Genomic DNA, 16213 nt, shown 5'->3' on the forward strand with positions numbered 1-16213 from the left:
AACGCACCTTTAATAGATTTTGTAAAAATGGCATGGAATTTCGTTCTGCTAAAGGGTAAGGCAAGTAAAACTTCAAACACATGTTTTTTTATACATAAATTTAACTTTAGTTTTATTATTTAACATGTCCAAAAAGAAAAGGAAATTTTTGAAACAATAACTTTCTCACATTTTCGCGGGAAAGGGCCCCCAGAACTCTCATACCAGGGGACCCCTTTCCAGTACCTAGACGACCACTCCAGAAGGAGCCAGTCTGGGCCTGATATTTCCCCTGTTTGTTGCTCATAAAACAGGGGTGCTCCCCCCCCCCCAATATTTCTGAATGTCTTAGCGCTTTTTTTATTTTCAACCCTCTTTTTTTATTTATTATTTTTTTTACCTATTTATTCATTTTTAATTATTATTGTTTTGAAAGAAAAGTGTGCTTGCTCTCTAATAAAATACAGACACACAGAGGAAAATAATAAAGTAAAATAATATGAGTAAATAATTTGAATAAAAATAAAGTAAAATAAATAATTAAAAAATCCCCCCCCCCCAAAAAAAAAAAAAAATTTGATGGCGCAACTTGCGCCATAATCACTCCTGTGGGCACATGTCATAAAGTTAAATTTTGAGCATTGATCAGAAACTTCTCTGATGTGCAGATTTTTTTTAATCGGATTACTTTTATTTTGAAAGAAAGAAGCGCATTGGAAGTCTTTAAAACTTTCTAAGTTTAAAATTGTCTAATGAACTAAGTTTACAGAACAAAATTGTTTAGAATAATACGATTTCATTAATTAATTTAAAGAAATAATATAAAATATGAAAAGATTATTGCAGCTCATTAAAAACTTCAGTGGCACTCGCAGACAAAACAATGTGCTGTGCATCATAACAACTTCAGAACTGCTGACGTAAACAAGCAGCCTTCAAACAAAGCCCGCTCAAAGGAGGAAGAAAAGAAGTACCTTCTGAGCATGTCCGCCGCTGACTGCTATGGCGCACGCGCTGACTGCTATGGCGCAGGCGTCAATGGCAGAGAGTTGATAAAAAGAACTGCAGGGGGAAGAAGAAAGAGGGGAATGACAAAACGACAAATGGGAAGGGAATCCCGAATGGGAAGGGAATGCCGAATGGGAAGGGAATGCCGGCGAAAAAAACAAGGCTGAAAGTTTTTTTTGACGTCATGGACCGCGGGCGGCCCTAAGAACGATCGGAAGTATGCAATTTTTCATTTTCCCTGATTTTCAGCCATTTTCATTTTCCCTGACAATTCCAGGTTTTCCCGGTGTGTGGCAACCCTGTGAATGGTTACTAATTAAGAACCTAATCCAGTACCAATAATAAATTACTCAAGCATATATATTTACACATTTTATTTGAAACATGTTGATATTTGTGAGTTACCGAAGAACGAAGAAACAGTTGAAATGAATAAAAATTAAACCATGATATTCACATGTACTTTTTATTGGCTCGTACTTTTTTTCGGAAGTCGATCCTTTTTTTTTTGGTTTTGACCTTGTTGTAAAAACATTCACAAACTAATCCCATGTCAGTTGTACGCGTCACGGTGACAAATGCAAAAGTAATCATGCTAGATATCTCATCATAGTTAGCTATTTTTAGACCTTTGGTCACCTATAATTTCTGGGACTTGAAGTAAACTGGGTCGGGATACCGGGATTTTGTCAGAGAACCGGGACTGTCCCGGTCAAACCGGGGCGTCTGGCAAGCCTAGAGAAAAGTGAGGTTGAACTTATTTTTGAATTTAATCATGATCAGGCAAAAATGCGGATTGTAAAAAATGTTGGAACCATGCTGACGTGGGCAAGTAAATGGCAGTATCTGTAGAAATGAGTTTTCGAGATATTTAAAAAAAAAAACTCGTTTTGAATTCAATGCTAAACAATGTGGAAATGTTGAATTAGACGTCTTTTTTTTCAGAGGAAACAAAATAAACAAGCTTGTACAATGAAGCTTAAGGTGACTAAATAGGTGACTAGAAGCAACAAAATTTACAGTTACTGCCCGTCACCTGCCCATGGTTGTCCCTTTGTCTATCTCTTAAAATAAGAGTTTTAAGAAACAAGTCCTTTTTAGAGCCCCAATGTTGTCAGTTCAGATTGGGTTTCGGAAATTAACATCTTCCTTTCTGTGCTTAACTCTTGGCAGCAAGTATATTTTTAACTCCTGCTTTTTCTGAAAATTATTATTATTTTCTTTTTAAATATATAGCAAGAAGATGGGGAGACACTTCATGGTTTCATTCGAGTTCACATGAATCTTACAAGACCTATCAATGTTATTTCTGGCACTCGTCCTCCCTCCATTTATGATATATTAAAGGAAGAAGACGACGGCGGACGGAAAACATTGACTTCATTTTATTTGCCACGAGATACAATAAAAGCGTTACATATAACAAGGTAATTTTTAAAGAAAATTCATGGCATATTTATCTTGAAATGGTGCATATTCAAAAGGAAAACAAAATATGCACTGTGTTTAGATTAAAAATAGTATCACGTAATGCAAATAAAACTGCCTGCTATTTAATATTATTGCTATTAATTTGTTGTTGTTTCCTTTTTTTTTTAAATAAATAGTTGTTTAATCTTTTGGTGTGAGGTTGGTAAAAGAGCTGGAACTTTTTTAATTGAAGAATAATCAAAGAAAGTTTGCACAATTTGAATTTGTTGTGCAAAAAAAAAAAAAAAAAAAAAAAAAAAATAAATAAATAAATAAAAAAAAAAAAAAAAATAAAATAAAATAAAAATAAAATAAAATCTTTTTTGTCAAATTTCATTTTTTTTTTTTTTTTGCTTTGTTTGGCACTTATTCTGTACTTATGTTTCAATTTCAAAACATAGCTATGGATGTAATCATCGTTCTTTTTTGTATGGTGATTATTTGTTGCAATGTGAATAGATCATAATTCTAATTGTTCCTCTTCTGCAATATTGCTGAAAGTTTCAAGGAAGAATCGTCAATTATAAGTAATTGATGATTGATGAATAATTGAAACAAGTATAGTTAAAGATTTTAAAAATTGAGTCATTTTTTAAAGTGTAAGGTGCAAGAACTTGTTGATAAACATTTTTTTTTTCTTTTGGCTTTGGTTAATGTTAATAGCTCTTAACACTTTTATTATCACAATTTTTTTTTTCAATTTTGGTTTCTACTTTTGATTGATGTAGTTTTTCTTATTTTCTGAAAGAATAGAAATTCTTAAATATTCAATCTTGATAGAGTGCCATTTTTTTCCCTTTAAAAGATTAAAAGTGAAATTTAATATTTCTATTGAACACGTTGACTGCCACAGCAATTTTTTGAAATCTGACCTAAAATGACAACTTGATTAAATCACATTATATTACTAAAAACTCTTAATTCTAGTGCATAGTTATCATAAAAAAGAATAAAAAATGAAACAACCTACCAAAAAAAAAGCAGCGTCCAACAAAGCCATGTCGTACTCAAGCAAAAAACAGCAATAAACAAGTTATTTCTGTTCAGCCTGTAAAGAGAAGCCAGCCCTTTGTGTGGAAGATTGTTTTAAAAAGTTCCGCAAACATAAAATATTATTTTATTTCTTAAATTTGAAATACGTTTTCTAATCATATATTTTGTTCGTTTTTAATAAATTTTCTATTTGTGCAAGCCAGCATGGATTTTTTGTTCTTTTCCCAGAAGCCATCAATCAATATGAGCACTGATATATTACGAGTTGAGTTTAATCGTAGCTGCACAAAAATGGCAAGTAAACAAGTATGAGATAACTAGGTAGTGTAATTAGGGTCATAGAAAAGAACACAATCTACGCTTTATCCGTATTTGGCAGCCAATGTGTTAATAACAAAAATGAACTGTCAATAAATAAACAGGGTGGCGACAGATCAGGGAAATCAGGGAAAAGTCAGGAAACTTTATCACTCAGGGTAAAATCAGGGAATTTTGAAAAAATAACAAAAAATCAGGAAAAATTGATCAAATGAAGAAAAAAAATTTTTTTTTTTCCTTGCAAAATGAAGTACTTTGATTCTCTGCGAATTTTCTGCCTATTTGTTTTAAAAAAGTAAAATTAATAAGATACGATTATACATTGCCGAATATTTGTGCATCTTTTTTCCTTAAGGTCAAAGTAGTCAATCTTAGGATGAGCTTCCTAAGATTGATTCTGTATCTGTAAAGTTGTTTATTTTACTTAGCTTCAATTTTTCTTCACGCATTCCATGCTATGTAAAATAAACAACCCTACAGGCAAAGAGGAAGCCATCATTAATGACTTTGCTCCCTTGCTTTTACTCATTGTCTTGGAGTAATTAGCATACTGTTATATCGTGATTTCAAGAAAGGATCTTTGTTTTCTCAAATTAATTTAATTGCTAAAATTAATTTGACTTAAAATCAAATTTGTTTTTTTTTTTTTGCCATTTCATTATTCCCTGTTACTTCAGATTACTCGGAGGTTTTTTTTTTTCAGACTTTAAAAACTCTTTTATTTTAAAACTATATACATATATATATTTTGAAATTAATAATTGTTTTTGCAATGTTGTTTTGCGATGTTGTTTGTAACTAAAGTAATCTAAGATTTTTTCTCGACAACTAATGAAATCATTTGAAACCGAGTTGTGTACATAAGTAAATTTTTTCTTATTTTTTAATAGTTAAAATACTGTATTCATTCATTAAAACCTAAGTTCTTAATTAGAGAATAGCTCAATATGACTGGTTGTTGGAAGATTTCAATTTGTTTTACATAAATACGTCTATTCTGCCGTGTGCAGGTAAAGGGCAGAAACTGCAAAGTATTCTTTTTTATTTTTGCATTTTTGTCATCTATGGTACGTTACCTTTATTGTACAAGCTCGCTTATTTGGTTTCCGCTGAAAAAAAGGCGAGAAAAAAACGTCTAATTCCAGCATTTTCCCATTATTAGTACTGAATCCACTACACATTTCTTCAAATATCTCGAAAACTAATTTCTGCAGATACTGCTGTTTACCTGCACTCGGTTCAGTATTTTTTACGTAAGTAGAACTACATTGCTTCTTTACTTTAACTATCACTTGTTACTCTTGCAGTAACAATTATACTGCTTTAAAGTTCAGTTCAAGATTACTTCCGTTTAAAATTTTTAGTTGAATCATGATTAGATATGCCTTTAAGAAAGGTTTTAATAATTTCTCAGAATTCTTATGTTAACTGGTTCCTGGAAGTAAAGTGTTTGTTTTAGATTTCTATAATATTTCTCTGTCAATAATTTAATAACTATTTTTACCAAAAAAAGGAGCATCTTTTCAAAATATATTTTTAATTAACAGCATAAACCGTTTTAAACACTGCATTTTATTTAATATGCAATGCTTTTCAGGTAGGGTTTAGAAAGGAAACCATTATCATTGGTAACATAAATCAGGGAAATTTGGTGAACTTAATCAGGAAAAAGTCAGGGAACTTTTTTTTTCCAGTTCCTGTCGCCACCCTGATAAATCTAGTTTTATTTATTTTATTTTTTCATTTAACTGTATTTTCTGGTTTAATTGAGAACTGCTATGTCATCTATATTGAATTTGATGTGAATCATATGCTTTTGCTTAAAAATTGGTTAAATAGCACATTATGAAGATTTTTTGGTGAAGCATAGTTAAAGATTCAATGTATTTTTTGTTATAAATTTCAAGTTAAGTTATATTTATGAATGTAATTTGACTCTTGTAGTGTTATAAGTCTCTAAAAATTCCGAATTAAATTAAAAAACAAAAATGGTTTGTTTATATTTTTTCGAAAAAAAAAGACTTTTTTTGCATTATAGCACTTCTAATTCCTTGAAAGTGAAAATAAGATACAAAAACTCAAAATCTACCCATTGCCTGTAGCATGTAAATTGAGCCCTTAAAACTGTGTGTTTCAAACAAATAAATAATAAACTTACAAACTAAAAGCTAAACAATAACATTTAACGTAGAAATAACATTTAAAATTTTTTATCATTAACAATGAAATTGGTATTTTCTTCCTGAAGGACATAAGTTTCATGGATACCTGTATTTCTGACATGGGTTGAAGTAACATTCAGAGCACAGCCAAGTGGCAGACGAATTCGGGATCAACCCCACAGAAACCTTGGTTAAATGTCGTGTTACCAAGCCAACCCTTACATGGTATTTTATTGGCATGGAAGTACTGATATAACCCCCCCTCCTGCCCCCCACAGGAGGTAATTAATGGCTGTGCTAGTACTCAGTGGCAAGCCCTTTTTTGGGATAGATTTTTTGTAACAAAAATGTGTAAAAGTGCAGGGGGGGGGGTTAAAGTTTAAAAGTGATGTAAAAAATTGACATCTTTTTTACAGTGAATTTTCTGCTAGAGAAGTTATAAATGCTCTTCTTAAGAAATTTAAAGTTGCTGACAATTCTCACAAGTTTGCTTTGTATGAGAAGACTTATTCCAAAGGTTCAAATCAAGGTAAGATTTTCTGATTAAAAAAATAATGAATTTTCATACAGCATCCAAAATGCAGTTTATTTTAATCCTACATTTTTTTAAAAATTCTTTGCCAAATTTTAGAGTTTGAACCCGACAACTATTGGTCCCACTGTTGATCCATTTTTTATTTATACACTGCTCAAAACAATTAGGGGAGCAAGCAAAGAAGTGAAGGAAACCATGCGAAAGAGTCACATATTGGCATACAGTGGATAGTACATGCGTATCGATGTGCAATACAGAAAAAATACGTGAAATATTTTGGAATTAAGCTTTAACTCATAGAAAATATGGAAAAAACATGAAAAGATGATTTTGGGAAACAATTTGGTTACATGTAAATGATAAAAAAGGTACTGTTCAGACATGATGCATGAGTTGTAATAGGGCATGTGGTCTCCTCGAACAGCCAAGACTGCTGCACACCTGTTTGCCATGGATGCAAAGAGGTTATGGATCTGACTTAGGGTAATTCTGTTCCACTCCTCAAGAAGTGCAACCTCCAAGTCTTGAACAGTAACAGGTGGCCTTGGTTGCAAAGCAATGCGTCTTCTTGAAATGCGGCCTGAATTCAATCGAGCATGTTTGGGACATGCTCGATTGAATTCAGGCCAGGGGAGCATGCTGGCCACTTCATACGCGGTATTGTTTCAGCTTCAAACGTGTTCTCCACCAGACGATCTCTATGTGGTCGGCCATTATCATCCTGGAAAACAAAGGAATATCCAATGGCTCCAGCGTAAGGGATGACATGAGGTCTCAGTATCTCGTCTGCATAACTTCGGTCGGCCAAAATGCCTTTCCGAATGATATGCAGGTCCGTATGTCCGTCTATGCCGATTCCACCCCATACCATCCAACCAGCTCGTCTGTATTGTGAACTTTCACGAACGAATGAGGGGTTATTTTGAGTTCCCCTGTCCCTCCATACCAGAACACGTCGGGTGTCACACTCCAGACTGAATCAGGACTCGTTTGTAAACAGCACTTGGCTTCAATCATGTTGTTCCCAATCTCGAAGTTCAGCTGCCCGTTTTTTTTTTGGACCACACGGTGGTGTGGGGTCAATGGAATGCAGACCATTGCCCTACATAGAGCCCTTCCTCATGAAGCCAACTACCTACTGTTTAGCCGAACACCCTTCATCCTGTTGCCAAGAGCAACTGTCTTTGCAGCTGCGTAGCATTAAGTTTTGCTTCGACGGGCTGTTAACAGTATATACCGGTTATCACTTGCTGTAGTGGCGCGTGACCGACCTTACCCTGGTCGACATCTAACATTTCCTGTTTCTTGGAATCGATTCCAAAACCTTGTAAGAACACTTCTGGTGACACTACATTGTGTTTGTCCGGATTCCAGTCTGCCTATAACACGCCATACTATGGATTCCGGTAAGGTAAATCATGTTGTTGAGACATTTTTTTTTCCTTCTTGTCTCAAGAAGGAAAAAAAAATACTGCGTAATCGAATTTCACTGTTATGGCAATAAAACAGACATTTCTGCAACATTTCGATTTCTGCCCCTATCTCTTTTTTCTGGTTTTTGACGTAATGAACTTTGATTTGCATATTAAATTTTCTTCTTCTGTTTCCAGGTAGGCTTTAAATTATGGATGTTTCACTTTATGTTACTTATTGGTATACATCTTTGCATTATTTTGCTATAACCATGTGCTCCCCTAATTGTTTTGAGCAGTGTATATTTATTATTTTTTGGAGGATTCACTTCATTCCAAATATTGAAAAACAACACGATGATTTTGGAAAAGTCAAGGAAGCATTAAGCTTCTTATGAAAATACGGAGGAACAGTTAGCAAAAAAGCTTAATTTAGGGTCAAAATGACCCCTCCATAATTCTAGTGCTAATTATTTATAGTGTTTGTTTTTATTAGGTACAATTTTGGGTGCCAATTTATTAGGTATTGATCTGATCAACTACTACAGTTATGTACTTTTATTGACGCTCATAATATTTGGTTTCTATCCTATCTGTTTTAACATGACAGACTCACAAACTTCTCACTGAAATCCCAAGGATCTACTTAGCTCAAATAAATGTTGAAATTCATGATATGAATGACTTACATATGTGACTTAATATAAATATTTAGGGATGAATTTTTTATGGTTTTTAATTAGAGATTAAATGTTCTAGTAATCATATTTGCCAGTTATATTTCTTTGTAAGTTTTATGATTTATTATGCATATTAAATTTCAGTAAGTTATCAAGCTTCGTCGTGTTTACTGGCCATAGTTTGGAAAGCTCTGTTGTAACATGATTTGGTGTGGCTGATAAAAAGGTTGAATTGCTGAAAATAAAAAAATTAGACAGTGCTGATTTATTTTATAAACACGTTTATGATATGCTTCATTTGAACAAAACCGATGTTTTTTAATATTTCTGTTATAAATAATCATTTGAATTGGCTATTTCTACAAATGGCTATATTTTCTTTGATAGCCAAATTTCGACGAATACAAGATCATGAAATGCCTTTAATGTTAGCTTTATTGAACTGTGATGAGGACAAGCATTTTGTTTTGCAAGAAAATGAAACAGAAGATATCGTGGTAAGTTTATTTTGCTTTCGAATTAATATTACAGTCGAATACCTTTATAATGCCGACCTATATAACGCAAGTCTCTATAAACCGCACAAGTTTTCTGATGTAAATGAAGAATTTTACAGTTTAGAAAAAACTCTTCTGCCTTTCAAACGTAAAAATTACTAGACAAATTGAATTTTAAAGCATTTTTTCATCTTTCCATCTTAATTTAGAAAAAACTCTTCTGCCTTTCAAACGTAAAAATTACTAGACAAATTGAATTTTAAAGCATTTTTTCATCTTTCCATCTTAATTCAAAACTTTAAAATGAAAATTAGTATTCAAAGAAAGAAAAAAAAGGGCCAGATTGCTCCTGAAAATGCAGCTATTGTGCAAACCATGAAGTTAGCAGTAGTGCAGGATAACTCACTTTTTTTTTAAAGTTGTAAAATACATTTATGTGAATGACAATACAGATACTATATTGCATTGGTAGTGCTCATGGCAATTAAAACTTATTTTGAGGGGCAAATATATAGCTATATTCGCAATATTATTTTCAAAATTTGTGAAATGATTTCTATAACGTCAAAACCTGTATAACGCAAAAGCTCTGGTCCCAAGGTGTGCATTATAATGGTCTTCTACTGTATGTAGATATTTTATGTTTTGTTTTGGGTTAATTGTTAGACCAGAGATCAGAAATGTTCAAATGACTTTAAAACCAATTTTAATATAACATTTTTTCTTATTTTAGTGGGAACAGTTTGCTGTACCAGAGTTGAATAACTTTTTGAAAATATTAGACCTAGAAGAAGAGGAATATTTGAATCAAGTAAAATTGAAGTACAGAATCCTGCAAGAAAAAATTCAAGAAGCTATGGATAAACTTTCACCATCGAGTAGATCTTTAGGTAGCTAGTTCACTATATTTAGCAAACTATCATATTTGTATATCTTAATGGGATACAAGTCTTTGTTCCCAATTTGAACTGTGATCACATTGTAGGACATAGGCTAGTGAAAAGACAAGAGAGAAAAAAGGAGGTGAGGGGGACCAATTGTTGGTGGGTTGTGTTTTTAACTCAAAAGCGATGGAAACAAATTAAGATTTCATTTACTTGTGGCAGCATAGCTTTTACAGGTTCGTTTTCTCCACTAGCAATGGAGGGAAAGAGGGCTTAATTCTGTGATGCTTCTGACAGTTTAGTATCAGAACCAGCTCAATCTGTTTACTAAAAATTTTACAGGAGAAACAAAAAACATCCATGGATTGAGCTGTGTTTGAAAGAAAAACAATGTTTGTTTGGCAGTAGTTTTCAACATGATTGAGCTGGATGCGTTCCAGATCACTTTGTAACCACCAAGTATCAAAAAAAAAAAAAAAAAAAAACTTCTGTGAATTTATCTATTGAGCTGAAAAAAAAAAAAAAAACTTCTGTGAATTTATCTATTGAGCTGCTTTTTATACTAAACACCTCATATGATAATCATGTTTCATCAAAATATGCTTTATCTATAAATGATGGATTATATCATTCTATTTAAATTATGTTTTGGAGAATATGATATTGTGTACAGCAGAGATAGGCAACCTTAACTCATTGCCAATATACATTCCATGTTTGGCGGAACACTAAGATCCACTTCTGGTGGGGGGAGGGGGGCAGCTGATCCTCCCCCTCGTTGTGTCTTTCGTAAAATCCCGTTAAAAAATGTTTTTCTACTTTAAATTTTTTTAAAACATTATGAAGTTTTATCTGTTTATAATTAAAAAATTTAAAACTATACCTCTTTCAGCAATTATAAAAAAAACTTTGAAAAATATTCAAAGAAATTTTGATTGAGAAGTTGGGCCTATTTTTTTCCCCTCCAGAAAATAATAGTATCTTTTCTATGACGAGAAACATGGTCCAGAATGTTGCCATGATCGACCAGTTGATCACCATGAACGGGTTGCCTACTGCTGGTGTACAGAATCATCAGGGTTTGATGTAGATTTCATGGAAATAAACTTAAGGAGACATTTCTTCTAGTAAAAGATCAATTAGGAAAAAAAAATCATAAAAAATTATTAGTTTATGTAGTAATGGTATTTGAACCATCTAATTAAAACAAAATTTATCATAAAAAATAGTAATATCGATTCGGTCATTTCCTTTTTTAAGGTACAAAAACTTGCGTTCACAAAAATGAATGTTTAAAAACATTGGAGAATTGTTTGTTGTGCAAATATACTCCAAGAATTTATTTTCTTTTATATTTTTATACTAATTTAGACAAAGAGTTTTACAGCTGCTATTTTAACTTTTGGTATTAAGGGAGCTTTAAATTCATTTGTCTTTATTCGAAATATTTTATTAAAATCCTAACATATGAAAAGCCATTTTTTACAACTGCTTTATTTAATTTAACATTCTAGAAATCATAATCACTTAATTTTCTTTTCTAATTTGCATTTCCAAAACATATTCTTTTTTACTTTTCATTTTCATAAAGACCAAAGACCTAGAGACTGTTTACAACTAAAATTTCCCTCCGAAGTGACCATAAAAAGAAAACTACTGGACCAAAATGTTATTAAATTGAGTTCTAGTAACTAACAAATCAGTTCATTTTATTTCTGAATAAAGAAAAAATTAAAAACTGAATTTAGCGATACATCAATATATCCACAACATTCCAATCCGAAAGCTGAGGTTGAGATTACTGTGATGTGAGTTAAGTGACATAAAAAAATTTTTTGGATGCTAAATTAATGACATTTTGTGATAAGTTTTAAAAACATTAAAAATGTTTCAAACCTCCATCTTCATGAACTTTTTGCTGAAAGTAAAAAAAAAAAAAAATCACTTCTGTTGAACCATTATCTGTTCTTAAGTTGGTGTGGTAGTTTTCCTTTCATGGTTCCTTTAAAATGAAACTTTAATTATCAAGTCCTTTTATTTTGTTATGAATTTTTATTATTAGTTGTTAAATATGTGTTGAATTGAGAGGCTTGTGCAACTATTATAATTCAAAATCATTCTTTGTTGTTTGTTCTTTTATATTTTAATGTTGAACTTTATTTTATGTTCCTTTTGTCCGGTGATTTACATACATCAGTGTTATTTTTTTAATACTCATTTTGAGAAAAACTATATCAGATTTTAAAATTAGTTTAAGTAATTGAAATGGAAAGCATTAGCATTTGTTTCTTGAAATTTCTATATATAGTTTTCAGACAAATCAGAATAACGTAAAAGGTGACAGTTGTTTCCTATATTATTTTAATGTCAGAATATACAAAGAAAAGAGTCGCATCAAAAAGAGAGTAAATAACGCAAAGTTGAGTTCAGTACAAATACCCACATCAAGTAGTTGTCAATATCATATGACTGTTCATTTGGCATAATAAAAAATTTATGTGTACAATATTAAAACTAAATTAATTATGCAAAGAGTCTTCAAATGCACTTTCAAGACAAAAAAAAAAAAATGTTACAGTCAGACCCTGATTTAACGAATTCAACCGGGACCAAAACTTTTTTGCATTAAATCGGGGTTATTCGTAATATCGGGGTGTGAAAAGGAATTTAAAAACTGCATGTACGTTACCTAAAACTCCTAATAAAGCAACTGCACAAAAATATCCATATTAGAAAGTGTACATTTTTTATTTAGCACTCCAACTAACTACGCGATAGTTAATTTGAAATTTTAAACTACTGAGTAATAGATGTTTGACAACTTCCTTGATACTTGACTTGAAACATTATTTTCTTCTTTCCATAAAGTTCAAAGAGAACTGTGTCTTTTGCAGCCTGCTGCATGAGATATGTTTTTACAGTTTCCAGGCCATGTAAAGCATTTAAAAGAGTAACTGTTTTAATGGAAGTTTCACTATCACTTTCTGCATCAGGATCGTTATTCGTTGGTTGCCCCCTCGCCCTTGATTTGTCCAAAAATTGCTGATTCCAAGAAATGTCTTTTTCTGCTTCGGATAATATGGATGTAACATTTGGAAAACAATCCAATATTTCCCAACTCAAATTAAAAAATAAAAAAATTCCTGATGTTAAAATAATGCCTTAATTTGGGGTTTATTATTAGGTAAATGGGGATTTTGCCTTCATTTTAGTTCGGGGGGAAAGGAAATATTCGCTAAATTGCAAAATTCCTTAAATTGGGGTCCAACTTTATCTAGAAAGTTGAAGTTGAAATTTTGACTCAATTTTTAATCTCGAAAATATGGGGAAAAATATTCTTTCAAAACTTCAATACAAAAATTATATTCCTATTCTTGAGAAATGTAGTTCATCTTATATAAGAAAGAAACTTTGCTAACGATTTAAAAATGGGCTGATGCATATGACAAATTTTTATGGAAAAAGAAATAATCAAGCAAATAATCCTAAATACCAAAAGAATGAAATATTGCTAACACAATGGGTTCATAGCAATATTATCTGTCATTGTAATAGTATATTTGTATTTAGTATGCCATTATGTTATGAAATATTTTCACAAAGTCCAGCTTAAAAGTGACTTGGGCTGATTTCATGAAAACTATTGGCTTAGGGACTGAGAAAACAAAAATATGATTTAGTTTCAATCATTAGTGAGTTTACCATTTTATTGCATTTTTTCTGTAAATTCATAGTAATTCAAAGATACTCCTCTTAACCCAAAATTTAGAGTCGAAACCAGTGTGGGACTCAATCGGTTCGCCCAAACCGTTTTTCTTACAAATATCTCGGAGCTCCTCATCCAGTTCTTAAAATTTTTTAAGTTCTGTGAATCAATAAATAAAGACATACAAATTAATTGAAAAATCAGAACTTTGCTATTAAAAAAAATATATATTATAATCTGCAGAAGTATTCAGAAATACCCCTGAGCTGTCACTGTAAGCTCTGCTGAAGCTGAAAGAAGCTTCAGCCTGATGAACGCAATTTGTTCAGAAAAAAGAAATTGACTGTCAAAAATATTTTTAACTTAATGATAACTAATTTAGTAATACTACCACTGCAAAATTGGTACCCTGAGCCTTAGGTAATAAAGTGCTTAAGCAATCGATAATAATCACACGGCAGATGATCCTAGAGTAAAAACAAATTGGAAGAAGCTAGTGAACTCCTAAATGCTGTAAAAAATATTATTTTCTTTTAACTTAATGAGCTTGAAAGAAGATTGTTTTTTAATATTTCATTAACATGACCCCTCCCCCAAAAAATTTCAACCTTACCAGTTCTTGAATGATTTGAATTCCATCACTGGTCTAAACCAGTGGGGTGCTCATCTTTTTTTCCGAACGGTCAAACTTCAAAATCAGATAATTTTCGCAGACCAGTCACACACACAAACACACACACACACAGATCACTCTAAATTTTTTAAATTATTTTAAAACTTTAAACACTGTAGGAAAAGGACAGAAAACTGTAAACCAAGAATGCTTGCTATCAGTACTTGATGTTAATTTTATTAATGTTATTATTAATTCTTTAAAGTTTGCATGTATTGCAAGTGCGCTCATACCCAAAATTTTAAAGGGGGGGGCGCTCAAAAATTTTTCCTATGGTTTAGCAGAATATTTTACCCATGGAAACCGATTTCAGTACATATTAGAGATATTAAAATTTGACATTTTGAATAACTTATTCATTAATGGCTGGAAAAGAAATTTTTACACATAATTGCGAAGAAAAAAGCACTAAAAGCAAGGAAGTTCTAATTTCTAAGGGGGGGAGGGGCTTGAGCTCCTCCCTTGCTCCCCTATATGGGCGCCCTTGCTCGGGAATTCCTATGAATTTGGATTGAATGGTATTAAGGGGAAGATGGAGAGAGAAGAAACATTATTTTTCTAGATATTAACTGCATCACATGCAGTTGCCCTTGATGTATTGAAAAATAAAACGGGCCACACGGATCGTGCAGTTCGACATATCTGGTCTAAACGAAAAAGGGATAACAAGAAATAACATAAGATTTAAACAGAAAGAAAGTTAGAATTAAGAGAATAGCAAAGAGTTTCCGCATTATTGCACATTAAACTTTTTCCTTCATAAGTTTGAATTAGCATTTTAAAACTCTCTCAAAAAGAAAATAATCTAATTCTTCAATGGATAATCTCAGTAGACATTTCATGAGTTGCCCTTGTTGAAACGCAGAAACCTTATCAAGTATATTCTGATTTAAGTACCTTTGTTACTTGTGTTAGGTTTGATAGATGATAAGTGGCAACAATGGTTGCAAAACCTTTTTAAATATTATTACATTTAAAGATTATAATTATGGCAGTGTAACTAGTGAACGCGCAGTCGATAAAAATGTATATGAAAATTTAACATCTGGTATTGTAAGAGTCTTTCGAAGAAATGAAGAGTTAGTGTGTGTGTGATTCTGTAGATAGGCGTTATTGATTTTATATAAACATCTTTTCTGTTGAATACGGGGTTCAGAATTGGGTATGTACGTCTAAAAAAGCTTTTAATTTTCATAGCTTTCAAAGAAAATTACATTTTAAAAATAGCAGAGATTTCGAAGAAATTTCGGTTACTCTAACAACTTGTAATAACACTTATTCGATTTTTTTTTAAAGAAACTTAATTATTCTAATACAAGTTGTGAAACAGCTGTCATCCTCCTTGTTATTTTTAAATTAAAGTGCATTGAATTCATCCCATAAAACCTAGCCATTAATCTTTTAAAGTCTTCTGAATATTATTTATGCATTTATTTATGAGTATTATATTGAAACTGTATCAAATAGAGTGCAATATAGTAATTTTTTATATCTAGAAATCAAAATCTGGTATTTAATTTTCATAACAAATTTTGCTAAATAAATAATTCTTTTACCTCTAGTTTGTACAATTATTTTATTCTTCTGCTGGAAGAAAATGCATGAAACAATCCTCTAACCATTCTTAAAGCAAAAGTAATCTGAATACAAAAGTGAAATCCAAATAAAAAGGGAATTGTCAATGATAAAAATTTATGAGTGATGAAGTATATATTTATTTAGTTTGGATAAGAACATAGCACATTCAGCAAATGTGTAAGAAATGCCATTTTAGCTTGAAATTTTGATTTTTTTTAAAAATAAACAAGTTAAAAAACTAGAAAAATGTCAGTGATTTAATCTGTGAAGTAATTTAGAATCGATAACTAATAGGTATAAATTGAAAAATATGTGATT

The 16213-nt window shown here is 31.6% G+C and overlaps 1 protein-coding gene across 2 annotated transcripts in view; it reads left to right on the forward strand.

Annotated features, from left to right (window-relative positions):
- The window catches only part of LOC129235287 (ras association domain-containing protein 1-like), a 65265-nt gene extending 49398 nt beyond the window's left edge, over window positions 1–15867 (forward strand). For both annotated transcript variants that reach the window (XM_054869008.1, XM_054869009.1), the window contains exons 6-9: window positions 2224–2414; window positions 6347–6459; window positions 8945–9054; window positions 9788–15867. In XM_054869008.1, coding sequence (XP_054724983.1) covers window positions 2224–2414; window positions 6347–6459; window positions 8945–9054; window positions 9788–9952 — 579 coding nt within the window. In that variant the 3' untranslated portion in view covers window positions 9953–15867. The remainder of the gene's footprint in view (window positions 1–2223; window positions 2415–6346; window positions 6460–8944; window positions 9055–9787) is intronic.
- The last annotated feature ends 346 nt before the right edge of the window (window positions 15868–16213 follow it).

Source organism: Uloborus diversus, chromosome 2, assembly GCF_026930045.1.
Source record: "Uloborus diversus isolate 005 chromosome 2, Udiv.v.3.1, whole genome shotgun sequence".
In the NCBI taxonomy this organism is placed as follows: domain Eukaryota; kingdom Metazoa; phylum Arthropoda; class Arachnida; order Araneae; family Uloboridae; genus Uloborus; species Uloborus diversus.